Source organism: Leptonychotes weddellii, chromosome 4 (genome assembly GCF_054177405.1).
Source record: "Leptonychotes weddellii isolate Sample4059 chromosome 4, ASM5417740v2, whole genome shotgun sequence".
Lineage (NCBI taxonomy): Eukaryota > Metazoa > Chordata > Mammalia > Carnivora > Phocidae > Leptonychotes > Leptonychotes weddellii.
Window position 1 is genome coordinate 112,075,910 of NC_138372.1, and position 14,853 is coordinate 112,090,762.

A 14,853-nucleotide genomic window follows, 5' to 3' on the forward strand; every position below is an offset into this window, starting at 1 on the left:
TGCCCACAAAACCAAACTATGGAAAGAGCCAAGATGTCCATCAACAGATGAATGGATAAAGAAGATGTGGGGTGGGTGTGTGTATGTGTGTGTGTGTGTGTGGATGTGTGTATATATATATATATATATAATGGAATATTATGCAGCCATCAAAAAATGAAATCTTGCCATTTGCAATGAGTGGGATGGAACTAGAGGGTATTATGCTAAGCAAAATAAGTCCATCAGAGAAAGAGAAGTATGTGATCTCACTGATATGAGGAATTTGAGAAACAAGACAGAGGATCATAGGGGAAGGGAGGGAAAAATGAAACAAGAGGAAACCAGAGAGGGAGACAAACCATAAGAGACTCTTAATCTCAGGAAACAAACTGAGGGTTGCTGGAGTGGAGGGGGGTGGGCAGGATGGGGTGGCTGGATGATGGACATAGGGGAGGGTATGTGCTATGGTGAGCACTGTGAATTGTGTAAGACTGATGAATCACAGACCTGTACCCCTGAAACAAATAATACATTATATGTTAATTTTAAAAAAATTATGCCTTTTTCCTAAGACAAATTCTAGGTATTCAGCTTAGATCCACCCCCTAACCATTAATTTTTGCTATCTGCCCTTGAGATTACTCAGATTGTCATATTAGTGGCTTGTTTGAAATACAGTTCCTAAACCAAGAGGTCAAATTTGTCTTCTTTGACAGAGCCTCACATGGAATAAATATAGAACAAATGTTGCTGGTAATTATTTCTCCTGGCATTTTGAAGTGTTACTCAGAACCTCTACCACTATATATTAAATTCTAAATATTCATTCTGGATCTGGAAGTATAACATTTTAAAGATGTTATATTTGGTATTAAAAGTCAACTAAAAGCAATTTGATTATTTTCATTTTAACATTATACTATAAAATACACAATTCTTAAGTATACAACCTAATGGATTTTTATGTACATATACACCCTATAACTGCCACCATTCCATTCAAGGTAGAGGACATTTATAGAATTCCAAAAATAAATAGCCAAGAGTTTTTTCAAACTTAATTTTTCACTGACATTTTCTTTTTAATAAAAAATGACATTTCGTATTTTCTGGATCTCATCTTGGTGTTAACAGAGCTTTGTTAATTTTCACACTTTTAATTTATACATCAAACTATAAAATTGTACAGATTTAAGAGAGCAAGAAGAGAAGCCAATCATCAAGTGTATCTTGAACACCTACTGTGTACCTGTTACTCCTGTGTTAGGGAAATGCAGTTTAAAAATACCTTTACTTAATGGGGTGCCTGGCTGGCTTAATCAGAGGAGCATGTGACTCTTGATCTTAACAGTTGTGAGTTTGAGCCCCATGTTAGATGTAGAGATTACTTAAAAATAAAAGCTTAAAAAAATAAAATTACCTTTACTTCTTTTAAAACAACTTTACTAAAATTTATTGTTAGAATTATTTAGAAACTGGAATAAGATAGGTTAATATTTATTTCTCTGATTTCTAGATTTAAAAAAAGGGTTTTCTGAGCATATCGGCAGTGCATGATGTATTGTAAAGTAAAACAGTGACAAATTTGACTTAAAAACTTTTGAACCCCAGATATCACAAGTGAAATTAAAAACCAAAAATGTAGAAAAAGCTTCCCATAGTAAAGGACAATAGATAAAATATACTTACTATAGAAAGAGCTTGTACAGATAGGACACACTTAAGACAGCAGAAGAAATGGACAAAGCACATTAGTGATTTATAAAAGAGGAGATACAAGTGGCTTATTAATTACCAGAGAAACTGAATATTTCCTTGTCTATTTAAGAAATGCAGATGGGAGTAAAAATACCTTATTTTAGCTTTATTGCAGTATAACACATACAGAAAGGAGCACAACTCATGATTATATGCTTAATGAACTATGAGAAAGTGAACACATCTGAATTGCCACCTCCCAAGCCAAGAAATAGAACATTACCAGCACACCTGAAACCCCTCACATGCCTCCTCTCGATCTCTGTTCCTTCCCTCCTTCCCAAAGGTAATGATTCTCCTGATTTTTAGCAGGATAGATTAAGGTGCCATTGTTGTACTTTATAATACTTGGAATCATACAATATGTTCTCGATCTGGCTTGTTTTCAACCATGTGAGAATCATTTATATTGTTGGACATAGCTATAATTTGTTGATTTCCACTGCTGTATAATATCCCATTGTATGAATATACTCCAGTTTATCCATTTTACTGCTGATACACATTTGAGTTATTTTTATTTTGTTACAAATAATGTTGCTATTAACATATCTTTTCCTGCAATGTGCAAACATTTCTGATGTATTTGGAATAGAACTTCTGGGTTGTAGGGTATTATATATTTAACCTTAAGGGATAATATTAAAAATGTTTTCCAGAGTGATTGTACCAGGTAATACTTCCACTATCCATGTCTGAGATCACCCTGCTCACCTCACCAACACTTAGTATTGTTAGTCTCTTCAATTTGAGCCATTCTGGTGAGTGGGTTGTGGTATCTTACTGTTACATTTGTCTTTCACTAATTACTAATAAAGTGGAGTGCCTTTTCTTTAAATTACTTATTTTTACTTAAATTATTAGAGATAGTAATATAAACTAATATTTAATGCTAATCAGAGCTGGAGAGAGGGTTCAGGATGTTCATATACTGCTGGGAGAGAATAAATTAGCATAACCTCTTTGGAAATCAGCTTAACAAACTGTATTTAAAGCCTAAAAATGGTTTATAATTCAGACCAAATAAGTTTATTTTTAAAAATCTGTATTGAGGGGCACCTGGGTGGCTCAGTCGGTTAAGCGTCTGCCTTCAGCTCAGGTCATGATCCCAGGGTCCTGGGATCGAGCCCCGCGTCAGGCTCCCTGCTCAGTGGGAAGCCTGCTTCTCCCTCTCCCGCTCCCCCTGCTTGTGTTCCCTCTCTCGCTGTGTCTCTCTCTGTCAAATAAATAAATAAAATCTTTAAAAAAATAAAAAAATAAATAAAAATCTGTATTGAAAATCCTAAATGCAGTTCTAATGTTATGCACAAAAATTATGATTGCAACATTATTTGTAGCAGTGAAAATTGTATAATAAAAAGTTAGAGGCCATCTAAATATTTTAAAGCGAAAGAATCATTGAATAACGTTTAGTGCATTCTTATTATACAGCATCATACATCTATCAAAAGTGACTGTTTACAAGGAGTTTTTAACAACATGGGGAAATGTTTATGATGTAGTTTTTAGGTAAAAAATAACCAGTAAGATAAAAATATTTTAAATACAAGGTGGTCTTAACAGTGCAGGAAAAAAAATTGAAATAAAATACCACCAAGATTAGTAATAGTTGCCTCTGTGTGGTAAGATTGAAGATCCTCACCCTCACCTTTAAAAAAAAATTTTTGTTGAGATAAAATTCACATAAATATAATTTACACTTTTAGCTGTTTTTAAAGTATACAATTTTGTGGTGTTTAATATATCACATTGCTGTATAACCATCACAACTATCCAGTTCTATTGCCTCAAGGCTAATCTAACAACATCACTCCAAAGAGACTGCAGCTGACCCTTGAACAACATGGGTTTGAACTGTGTGGGTCTGCTTATGCGTGGATTATTTTTTGATAAGTACAGGACAGTACTGTAAATGTATTTTCTCTTCATTACAATTTTCTTAATATTTTCTTAGGTTACATTATTGTAAGAGTACAGTATGTAATACATATAACAAAATAAGTGTTAATCAACCGTTTATGTTACTGGTAAGGCTTCGGGTCAACAGCAGGCTGTTAGTAGTTAAATTTTGGGGGAATCAAACAGTTACACATGGATTTTCAACTGCGTGGGGCGTTTATGTCCCTAACCCCCATGTTGTTCAAGGGTCAACTGTACTTTTGAATTTCTCCTTCCCCCAACCCTTGGCAACCACTAATCTGCTTTTCTGTCACTGTGGGTTTGCCTGTTCTGGACATTTCATATAAATGGAGTCATATAATATATGAACTTTTTTGTCTTTTTTTAGCCTAATGTTTTTGAGGTTTATCCATGGAGTATTAATGTGTCAGTACTTCAGTCCTTTTTATGACTGAATGATATTCCTTTGTATGGATATGTTACATTTTGTTGGTCCATTCATTTGGGTTGTTTCTACTTTTTGGCTATTGTGAATAATGCTGCTATGAACATTTGTGAGTTTTTGTGTGCATATGTTTTTATTTTTCTTGGGTACATACCTAGGAATGGAATTGCTTAGTCATATGGAAATTCTGTGTTTAACTTTCTGAAGAACTGCCAAACTGTTTTCCACAGTGGCTCTATACATTCTCACCAGCCCTACTCTTTTTAAAAATTATTTTTCATCTTTCTGAATTTCTACAATGAATGTATATTTTATTTAATCATTAAACAATTTGAGGAGGAGGTACCTCAGATACAGAGTTTAAATTATCCCTCAGGGATGTCATTAATGCAATCCTGTCACTGCATTAGTGCATTAAGGCCCCCTTGTATTTTAGTCTTATTTTTTTCTCTTCATGTTTGATCTTCATACCCATCTCTTCATCCCTCCTGTTGATACCCACTCATATATTTGTTATGTCTTTGGAATTTGTTTATCGGGTATTGCTTCATGTCTGTGAATATTTAATATATATACAAAAATGATACTGTACTACCTTGTTTCTGACTCTTGAGTAGAATTCTCTGTGGACAGTGACCGTAGCTTTCTTACTAATTTTAATTTAGTGGTAGATGCCTATTTTGCTTCTGATTCACTACTAGAAAGTTACAATGAGTATCCTAGTCACGTGTCTTTCACTAAACCTGCACATGATTTATTTTTTGTGGTTTATTCCTAGAACTGGAATTTCTGGGCCCAGGAAAAATGCAGACACAGTTTCACCAAGTATTGCCAAATTCCTTTTCAGAAAAGTTGCCTCATTTCACATTCTTACTAGCAATGCATGAGGGTGTCTCTTTCCCTATATCCCTACCAGCTTCTGATATTCTCTGTCTTTCTAGTTTTTGCCAGTTAATGGACAGAAAGTGGTATTTCATTAGTGTTTTAATTTTTATTTCTTTGATTATGAATTAAGCTAGACATCTTCCTTACCATTTGGGTTTTTTCTTTATGAACTGCCTTGTTTATATCTTTGACCACTTGTCTGTTGGATTCCCTATTTTTAAAAAATTAATCAGCCTGTTCCTTTTATAATATTGATGGATTGTATTGGCTTTCATACTGTAAATGCTACTATGGTTATTTTCATTTTAAAAGGGAGAAAAGCTATAGAAATGCTTTCAAAGTCATAATAAAGTTAATTTTTGTTTTTAGTCCAGATGTCAGAGCATTCCTTCAAATGGACAGTCCAAAACATCAGTCAGATCCATCAGAAGATGAGGATGAAAGAAGTACTCAGAAGGTAGTAAGAGGGATTGTATTTTTTAACAGAAAAAAATACCATTCCCCAAAGATGAAATTACTGACAACTTTATGGCAACATTTATTTAAAATGATGTAATTTCATCCATTGTAAATTTTCTGCTCTCTAGAATACATAAAAACAAATGTGTACACCTCTTACTGGTTACTACTTATTAAAAAATTTATAAAATGAGGACTTTTATGATGAAAAAGTAATACATGCTAGTATTTAGTAAGGAAGAGTAGTAGAAAGTTTAGTTAGTAGCAAGTTTTGAAACTTTCTACTAGGGGCCCTTGGGTGGCTCAGTTAAGCGTCTACCTTTGGCTCAGGTCATGATCCCAGGGTCCTGGGATTGAGACCTGTGTTGGGCTCCCTGCTCAGCAGGGAGTCTACTTCTCCCTCTCCCTTTGCCTGCCACTCCCCCTGCTTGTGCTCACTCTCTCTCTCTGTCAAATAAATAAATAAATAAAATCTTAAAAAAAATTGGATGTATTCCTTCCTTATCCCTAACCAGACCAGTAATTTTTAATATTTTAGTGGTTTTCTTTCTAGTCTTCTCTTAATATATAAGGATTTTTTAGTTACCTAATTTTAATTGTACAATATATACAATTTTATATTCTCTCTTCACTTTGCCTCTTAAATTTTTATCATTATATATCTTTATAATCATTAACATACTAAAACTGTTGTTTTGAATTTTGACCAGTAGGAAAGGCCTTTCAACCAAAATGTTAATTGAATACTTCTTCTACATTGCCAAGTTTTGGCATGAACTCAGTTTTATTCCTGTAGGTACATGCACATAATCAGTATGTCTTCCATATCAAGAATAGGATATTCTTATTTTTTAATCAATTGTGATAACAAATAAATAGGATAAGCCATGGCTTATTATAAAGATGTTTTTAACATTTACTTTAGAAAGTGATGTGAGGTAAATTATAAAACTTAACCCAGAGAATTATTATTTAGCAATTAAAATTATAATGAAAAAGTGTATATAAATATGGTAACACCTTTATAATTAATACATGATGAAAACTGTGTTTGCTTAATATATGAATGAAAATCAGAGGTATTGGGTTCAGGTGTGTTTTTGTCTTTATAATGTCTTATTTTGTCATGGTTCTGTTTTTGGATTTAAAAGATAATATGAATCAGAACATTATTGTCACACAGCTAAAATCTTCATTTGGAAAATAGACATATTCCTTTTTTGTGACTACTGTAAAGTAGTAATTTTCCATTTCTGATGCCACAAGAGGGTTTTCAGTTAAGAGAACTGATACATCTTTTCCATTTGTGACATGGTTGATTCTAGGACAACATAAAAGGATATTTTAACTTTGTATCTTTGCAACTTGTCAAAAGAGAAACAAACTGGGAGAGCATTTGTAATAAATAAGGCATATTTGTAATAAATAAGGCAAAAATATTTATGTAAAAATGTCATACAGATGGATTTTTGAAAAAAAGGATATTTAAGACCCCAGTAGATTAAGAGAAAGGGGGCATGAAGAAATACAGTAAACAGAAATGTGGGGGAATGTTCAACCTCAGTGCCAGTAGCAAGTGAAATTTGTACAATAGAGATTTTTTTCTCTGCCAAATTAACAAAAATGTAAAGTAAATAAAATATTTCAGGACTGATAAGGGTAAAGCACAGTAGGCACCCTCAGGCTTTCCTGGCATTGCTATAATTTTATGCAACTCTTTTGGAAAGCAGTTTGGCAATGTGTACCAAACATGAAAATATTCTAATTATTTAGGAATTGATGCAAATGAAATAATTCTTTACACAGAAAAAAAGATATTCGGGGTGCCTGGGTGGCTCAGTCGTTAAGTGTCTGCCTTTGGCTCAGGGTCATGATCCCAGGGTCCTGGGATCGAGCCCCGCATTGGGCTCCCTGCTCCGTGGGAAGCCTGCTTCTCCCTCTCCCACTCCCCCTGCTTTTGTTCCCTCTCTAGCTGTCTCTCTCTCTCTCTGTCAAATAAATAAATAAAATCTTAAAAAAAAAAAAAGTTATTCATTATAGTAGTTTCTGTGGAAAATTAGAATAAATTTAAATATTCATCAATCAAATAGTGTTTGTCCCCATATATTGTACATTTTGAAAATATTTAAGATAGTATTTTAAGTTTTGACATACTGTTACCTGAAATCAGGGTATAAAATTTTATATTCATATTCTCACAGTGATTCCAGTCAGTTTTTTAAAGTTTAAAGTTACATAAAGACTGTATGAAATTGCTATAATATTTGCAAAATCATCTGTTAATAAGGTTATAGATTTTTTAAAAGCATTTTCTTCCTGATACTTTCCATATTGTCCGATTATGAGTATATATTTTTAATTGAAAAAGATGAAACTATTAAAAAATATTTTAAAGAATAAAATGTATGTAACCCTGATTTTTCCATGTTTTGCTTGGCAATCATGTTGAGAATATATAGGTTTAGGTCATTTGAAAAATATCTTGCCTTGCTATAGGAGACAGCTGGTTTTGAAGAAAGAACCTTCCCGAGTTCTGGTCCCTGTTCTCTGTCACTTCTGGCCTCAGATCTGAATTTTATTTCCTTTCTCTTTTTTCATCCATAAAATCTGAAACTTGGACTAGGATCTCTTGCAGTTTTAAAATATGGATAAAAAGAATCTCTTCAGAAAAGGGAGAGAATCTCAAGCAGACTCCCTGCTGAGTACAGAGCCCAACCAGCAGCTCGATTTCAAGACCCATGAGATCATGACCTGAGCCAAAATCACAAGTGGGATGCTTAACCGCCTGAACCACCCAGGCACCCTGCTGTAGCTATTTATTAAGGACTTCTAAGTGGATAACTAAATTAGTAGCCAGAAAATATCTTTCAGGGCTTTTTAGTGAGAAAAAAATAGAGGCCAAAAGAAGTCAAGAAACTTATGCTTTTGATTAGTGTTCACTGTTAATAAATTATATCTCACTTTTGGTTTAGTATAATCTTTAAAAATAGTGGGTAGAGTAAAAAGTTATCTGATTATATTTTCCAATAATTTCCATTATTATTTCAGGAATGTGCTCTATTAGGAAAACCACTGCTATGTAATGAAATCTTCCTACATAGTGGTGTGATTCAGGGCACAGGTTGTCCTCTTGTTTAATCCATGCTTATTGAATCCTCTTCCCTCATCTATATAAGGAAAGTTAATTAAATGGAAAAGTGATCCAGTTTTGGGGGGCCTGGGTAGCTCAGTCAGTTGAGCGACTGGCTCTTGGTTTTGGCTCAGGTCATGATCTCTTGGGTTGTGGGATTGCCCTGCATGGGGCTCCACACTCAGCGGGGAGTCTGCTCGAAGATTCTCTCCTTCTGCCCCTCCCCCTGCTCACCCGTGAGCTCTTTCTCCCTCTGTCTCTGAAATAAATAAATCTTTAAAAAAGTGATCCTTCAGTTTTCTTCATGTTCATTAAAAGAATAAGTGTATCATAATTGTAACTTAGTTTGTATTATGTTATCAGATTCTCTGGAACACTATAATATATAAACAGAAAAGATTCTTCCATGTTAAAATTATGGCACAACAGGATGAATCTTATTTCATGAACCAGATTTTTTATACATTTTTTTTTTTTGTCTTGTGCTAGATTGTATGGTTCTTTGTATTTTTGTCTTCTGGGGGCTGAAAATGTATTACATGAAGATTTTTCATGTAAAGATATTGATAGGAAATTTCATTTTATAAGAAGCTGGTGCCAGTATTGTTATTTCATAAGAAATGTATTATTATGCTTAGGAATTTTGCCCTTTATTTTTAAAAGTAGTTTGCATTCTGGAGATTGTCTATAAGTTTCAAATGAATTTAAGTGGAAATCTATATGATATATGTCTCTAATAAGAAATTGCTTAGGTAAAATTTTTCAGTACTGATTAAAGAGAAAAATTTTTTAAAGCTTATATCTATAACTTATATCAAGGATAATTATATAGGGGTATAGTAAAAGTATGCATATTTGGGATCTCTATAACTGTTTTAATTCTCTATGCATAAAGAATTTCAAAGGGAATTTAATGTGAAGCGGGATTCACTACAGTTGGCTTTATAAAAAATGCTCACGTTAACAAGATCACTAGATTAATCTGATGGGATTTGGGGTTAAATTTCTAGCTAATTATTAGTGAGCTAGAATCTTTTCTTAAATTGCTTTATGGCATAGTAGGTAAGTAAAGATTTGCTTCTAAATTAATATTAGGGATCAAATTTATATTATTATAAAGAGAAAAAGCTATCTAAAATTTTTATTTGACTACAGTGGTGGAATTAGAAAGAAGAGCACTCTTGTCTACATGTATTTGACTTGGAAATAAGTCCGTCTCCTATAATTCATTCCAGCATTAACAGTCTTCGTCATCATCATCTTATTATTTCCATATCATAAAATTAATAAGCAATTATTTGAAAATTTGAAAAAACAGACAGCCATTTTAACCAGCTTTTTAAATGTAGAAATGATCCTTCATAAATTGGGGTTTCTACACCCACCTTGTCCAAGGAGCTTTCCCCAGTGTACTTCATTCATTTGACAACTTTGAGCTTTATTTCTGCCTTATTTTTCTCCTTACAACTGCTCTTGAAATTTATTGTTAAAATGATTATATTGTGTGTTTCCAAATAAGTTACTGCATTTATTAAGAATTAGGACTTCAGGCTTCTTTAACATGGCAATACATCCAATATCTATGGTAGAGTTATGTATATTTTATTTCAGAAACATTCATTGACTGATAACCTTTGAAGTTCCAATAAGAGTGTTACCGCTTTTTTTCCCCGTCCCAATAGCTACACTCTACCTCACAGAACATCAACCTGGGACCATCTGGAAATCCTCAGTAAGTCTGTTTCAAACATCCTCTAACTGAATTCTAGGAAGACCTTTTTTGTGAATGTATAAATATATACCAGTTTAATTAGACCAGTTTAACTAGAACCCTATAAAATATAATAACCATAGTTACAGTGAATATAATACTATCATATGCTTGCCTGTTTTACTGCCCTAGCTTTGCATTACTTTAATAGAGTTCTGAGGAGTTCTTAAATCCACAAATTATAGTTGGGTTCTGCTGTTTTGCTATTGTTATTTTTCTAGGGTGTGTGTGTGTGTAAAACCAGTAGACTTTATATCTCAGGAGATCTTAAGTCCAGGGAGGTATTCTGACAAAAGTGTCCATGCAGGCTTAATGGATATTCTCACTGGTGCTCGGTGTTTTTGGTGCAACCCTAGTTGTCAGCCAGCTTGTTCCAGAAGAGTCATGATGGACATTAGCATATTAAAGGCTATTAAACTTGCTTTAACCAGTTCCTCCCTCCCGTAGTCCCATATTTGAGCACAGGGAAAACATATTGAGGAATAGCAGGAATGGCATATATAGAGTTCATCTTGAATGTCAACTCTAGCAGTTCATTAGAAGTGAATGAAGGGGGGGAAATCGAAGGGGGAGATAAACCATGAGAGACTATGGACTCTGAGAAACAAACTGAGGGTTCTAGAGGGGAGGGGGTTGGGTGGATGGGTTAGCCAGGTGATGGGTATTAAGGAGGGCACGTGTTGAATGGAGCACTGGATGTTATACGCAAACAATGAATCATGGAACACTACATCAAAAACTAATGATGTAATGTATGGTGACTAACATAATAATAAAAAAAAAGAAGTGAATGCCTAGACCACTGAATACGAAGGATTCCAGGCCACTTCTTGGCTCAGTTGGAGGAGTGCCCTGACAAATCAGTAATATCTGCCATGGTTTGGAGAAAGAGTATAGTATTGCTGTCCTTACTTGTAATGATTCTTCAGGTTCATTGGATTCATTCTATCTTTTATCCCAGGACGTTATGTTTCCCTCACTCTTTTGGTCCACTTAGTGAGTAAAGATAGATAAAGAAATGGCCCAAGGTTTGGGTCCTTCAGCATTTTAGTAAGGTAGAAAAACTGGGAATGTGATGTCACAACAATCAGATGAAGAAAGTGTGTCAAGGAGGTAGTAATTAACTCTGTTAATGTTGCTGGTAAAGCAGGTAAGTGTTGAGAATTGACCACTGGATTTGATAAGTCATTGGTGACCTTTGCGAGCCATTTCAGGGGTGTGGTGGGTACAAACTCTGATAGAAAAGAGTTCAAGAGAGAACTAGAGGAGAGGATAGCAGGAATAGACAAAGAATTTGGATCTCTTACTTGAGGAGTTTTACCACAAAGGAAAGCAAAGAAATGGGGTGGTAGCTGGAAGGGGAGGTTTGATTTTGAGCATGCTTTTCTGTTGTCAACACTGAGTTGATCAGGCAGCACAGAAACAGAAACTCGCTTTCAGTTAGGATGTATCACCAACAGTTAACAGTGGGGCCTTGGGTATTGCCTGAGTTAGCCTATTTACTATGTTTGAGGAATTTGCATGATTGTTCGCTATTACGTTTGTTTAAAAAAATTATTTCAGTATCTCAGCATATCATTCAAGAACAAAATAACTAGTCCAAAGAGCAGATTCTTGAGGAAGAAAAACACCTGAACTTAGTTAAGTATTTATCTCCCTAATCTTTACCTGTTATTATTTAACCTAGACCTGGTGTTACTCACATGTTTGAATTGACCATTTATCTCAGTAATGAATTAAAGGAAATTTAAAATCTAGTAGGTTAAGTGTCTGCCTTTGGCTCAGGTCATGATCTCAGGGTACTGGGATCAAGGCCTGTGTCCTGCTCCCTTCTCAGTGGGGAGTCTGCTTCTCCCTCTCTCTGCTTCTCCTTCCTGCTCATGCTCACTCTCTCTCTCTCTCTCAAATAAATAAGTTAAATCTTTAAAAAAAAAATAAAGGAAATTTGAAATCGAAATGGTGTCATTCTCCTCTCCCTAGTCCAACTTAGGATTCAGACTGTGTTGAAGGAAAAAGCTCTTCTGGCTGCTTAGGCTCCACTTTCTGCTGCCCTGTGCTTTTGTCTATCTACAGCCAATGTTGTTTTCACACGGCAGGGTGAAATAAAAGGACAAAATTAGTATTCCCTCTGGTTTCTCTACTGGATTTTCTGCATTACCATCTATGAGAATAAGCAGAGAGGTCTTTTATCTGTAATGTACAATAAGTTATATTACATGTCCGAAGAATTGCCGGATGAGGTAGTCCTTGGAATATATTACTAATTTATATAGTTGTTCAGTGCCCTCATTAACAGCATTGGTGAGGTTTATGATTAATAAAATTGGTTTAAATAGAAGCTACATTGATTTCAAAACAATATACGGATACACATATATCCTTTTCTCCCAAAGAGACTATTACTGAAATCCCTCTTAAGCAGAACTTAACAAGGCTTAAATAAAGTTTTAAAATGTCTTATCAGCAAGTAGATGTTTACTGCTATTCATCATTACCTATTTTATATTCAAGATGAGACACTGTCATTGTGAGAGCTGGAGTCTTCATGCTAAAATGTTTTGTGCCCAGCATTTTCTTAGTAGAGTGAGGTGCTAAGAACATCTTTCCAGTTTCTAGGAGGCTAATTCTTGTCGTTGTTCATTTTTTCAGTGCTAAACCAACAGACTTTGATTTCCTGAAAGTTATTGGAAAAGGCAGCTTTGGCAAGGTAAGAGTGTTTTTATTTTGCCATTCAGTAAATAAGTACTTAAGGAATGCATGCCTTATATATTCCAGGCCGCAAGACTTGTTGGTATGCAGGATATGGAGTTACAATGCTTTCTCTACCTTCAAAATACTTAGGGAGTTAAGGCGTTTACTCAAATTTTAACATAAAATTCATTTGTTGGAGTATTTGTTGAGCACCTATCATGTCCAAGCAGTGTACTGGGTTCTGGTTAGTTAGAGAGTATTGAACAAAACTGACACAGTTACTACCTTTGTGATGCTTGCAACCTAGTAGGGGAAATAGCCAATTAAAAATATGCAGTCATGGGGCGCCTGGGTGGCTCAGTCGTTAAGCGTCTGCCTTCGGCTCAGGTCACGATCCTGGGGTCCTGGGATCGAGCCCCGCATCGGGCTCCCTGCTCAGCAGAGAGCCTGCTTCTCCTTCTCCCACTCCCCCTGCTTGTGTTCCCTCTCTCGCTCTCTCTCTCTCCTTCTGTCAAAATAAATAAAATCTTTAAAAAAAAATATGCAGTCAATAAATAATGAAAAGCAGTAATGGGGACTGTGATGTAAATACAGAATAGAGTGAAGTGATAGAGGACAATAGGCAAGTGGGGGGAAATTTCCTACTCAGATGGGTCGGTCAAGGATGGCTTCTTTAAAGAGGTGCTTTTTAAGCTGAAGCTGGAAAGACAAAAATGAGCAACTGTGAAAATAACAGTTGAGGAAGGAAAGGGGTGTTTGAAAACCCTGCTGTTCCTCATACAGCGAGTGTCAGATGAATCACACAACTTGACAGTGTGGCCATACCAAGGAAGGAGAATCTGCTTTAAGGCCAGAAGCATCATAGAGGGAGTTACCAGAATCATTAGATATATTTAAGTGCTTTTTTGCATTATGCTTCAATCTGTAATGAAAATAAATATGCATGTGTTTAATTATAGTTTGCTACATTCTGAGCTTTGGGTATCTCTAGTTTGTTTTCTGAGTTCCCTGGATACCAGAAACTGTAACCATACAATTAAATCCATGTGTGTTAATTCAGCACATATATATTGACCACCCACTACACGTGCTAGTACAGCAACAGAAAGAAAGGAATGCTGCACTCAGAATGCTCACAGTGTATTGGGATGTTAGAGATAATCTGTCATTAAAAATAAAAAGCATTGTCTTTTGGAAACTTCATGTTTAGATCTAGAGTCTACCAGGAATTGGTTCTTGGATATAGCATGAAGTTGTAGGGTCACAGTTAATTTTTTCCCCTATTAATATCCAACTGATCCCACACAATTTATTAAAAAGACAGTTCTTTCCCCACTGATCTGCAGAGTAATTTTCATCATTTATTCAGTGTCCATATATGCATGGATCTGCTTATAGATTTTCTGTTTTATATTTCTGTTTCAAGATATTATATATTGTTCTATTAGTCTATTAGACTGTGTAGCGTGATATCCAACAAAACAAGTCCTCCCTCCTTGTTCTTCTTCAAGAGTCTTAGCCCTTTGCCTATCTTTTTAAGTTTTAGAATTAGCATGCCAATTTCCACAAAGTTCTGCTGGATTTTGATTGGGATTGCATTTAATCTGTAGGTCAATCTGGGGCGCCTGGGTGGCTCAGTTGGTTAAGCAACTGCCTTCGGCTCAGGTCATGATCCTGGAGTCCCAGAATCGAGTCCTGCATTGGGCTCCCTGCTGAGCAGGGAGCCTGCTTCTCCCTCTGACCCTCCTCCCTCTCATGCTCTCTATCATTCTCTCTCTCTCTCAATAATAAATAAATAAAAATCTTAAAAAAAAAAAATAAAAAATAAATAAA

General features: G+C 35.0%; 1 protein-coding gene across 1 annotated transcript in view; it reads left to right on the forward strand.

Annotated features, from left to right (window-relative positions):
* The window catches only part of SGK3 (serum/glucocorticoid regulated kinase family member 3), a 126,857-nt gene that overhangs the window by 88,201 nt on the left and 23,803 nt on the right, over positions 1-14,853 (forward strand). Inside the window, exons 6-9 of the mRNA XM_081817124.1 lie at positions 4,863-5,052; positions 5,339-5,426; positions 10,241-10,290; positions 12,979-13,036. Coding sequence (XP_081673250.1) covers positions 4,863-5,052; positions 5,339-5,426; positions 10,241-10,290; positions 12,979-13,036 — 386 coding nt within the window. The remainder of the gene's footprint in view (positions 1-4,862; positions 5,053-5,338; positions 5,427-10,240; positions 10,291-12,978; positions 13,037-14,853) is intronic.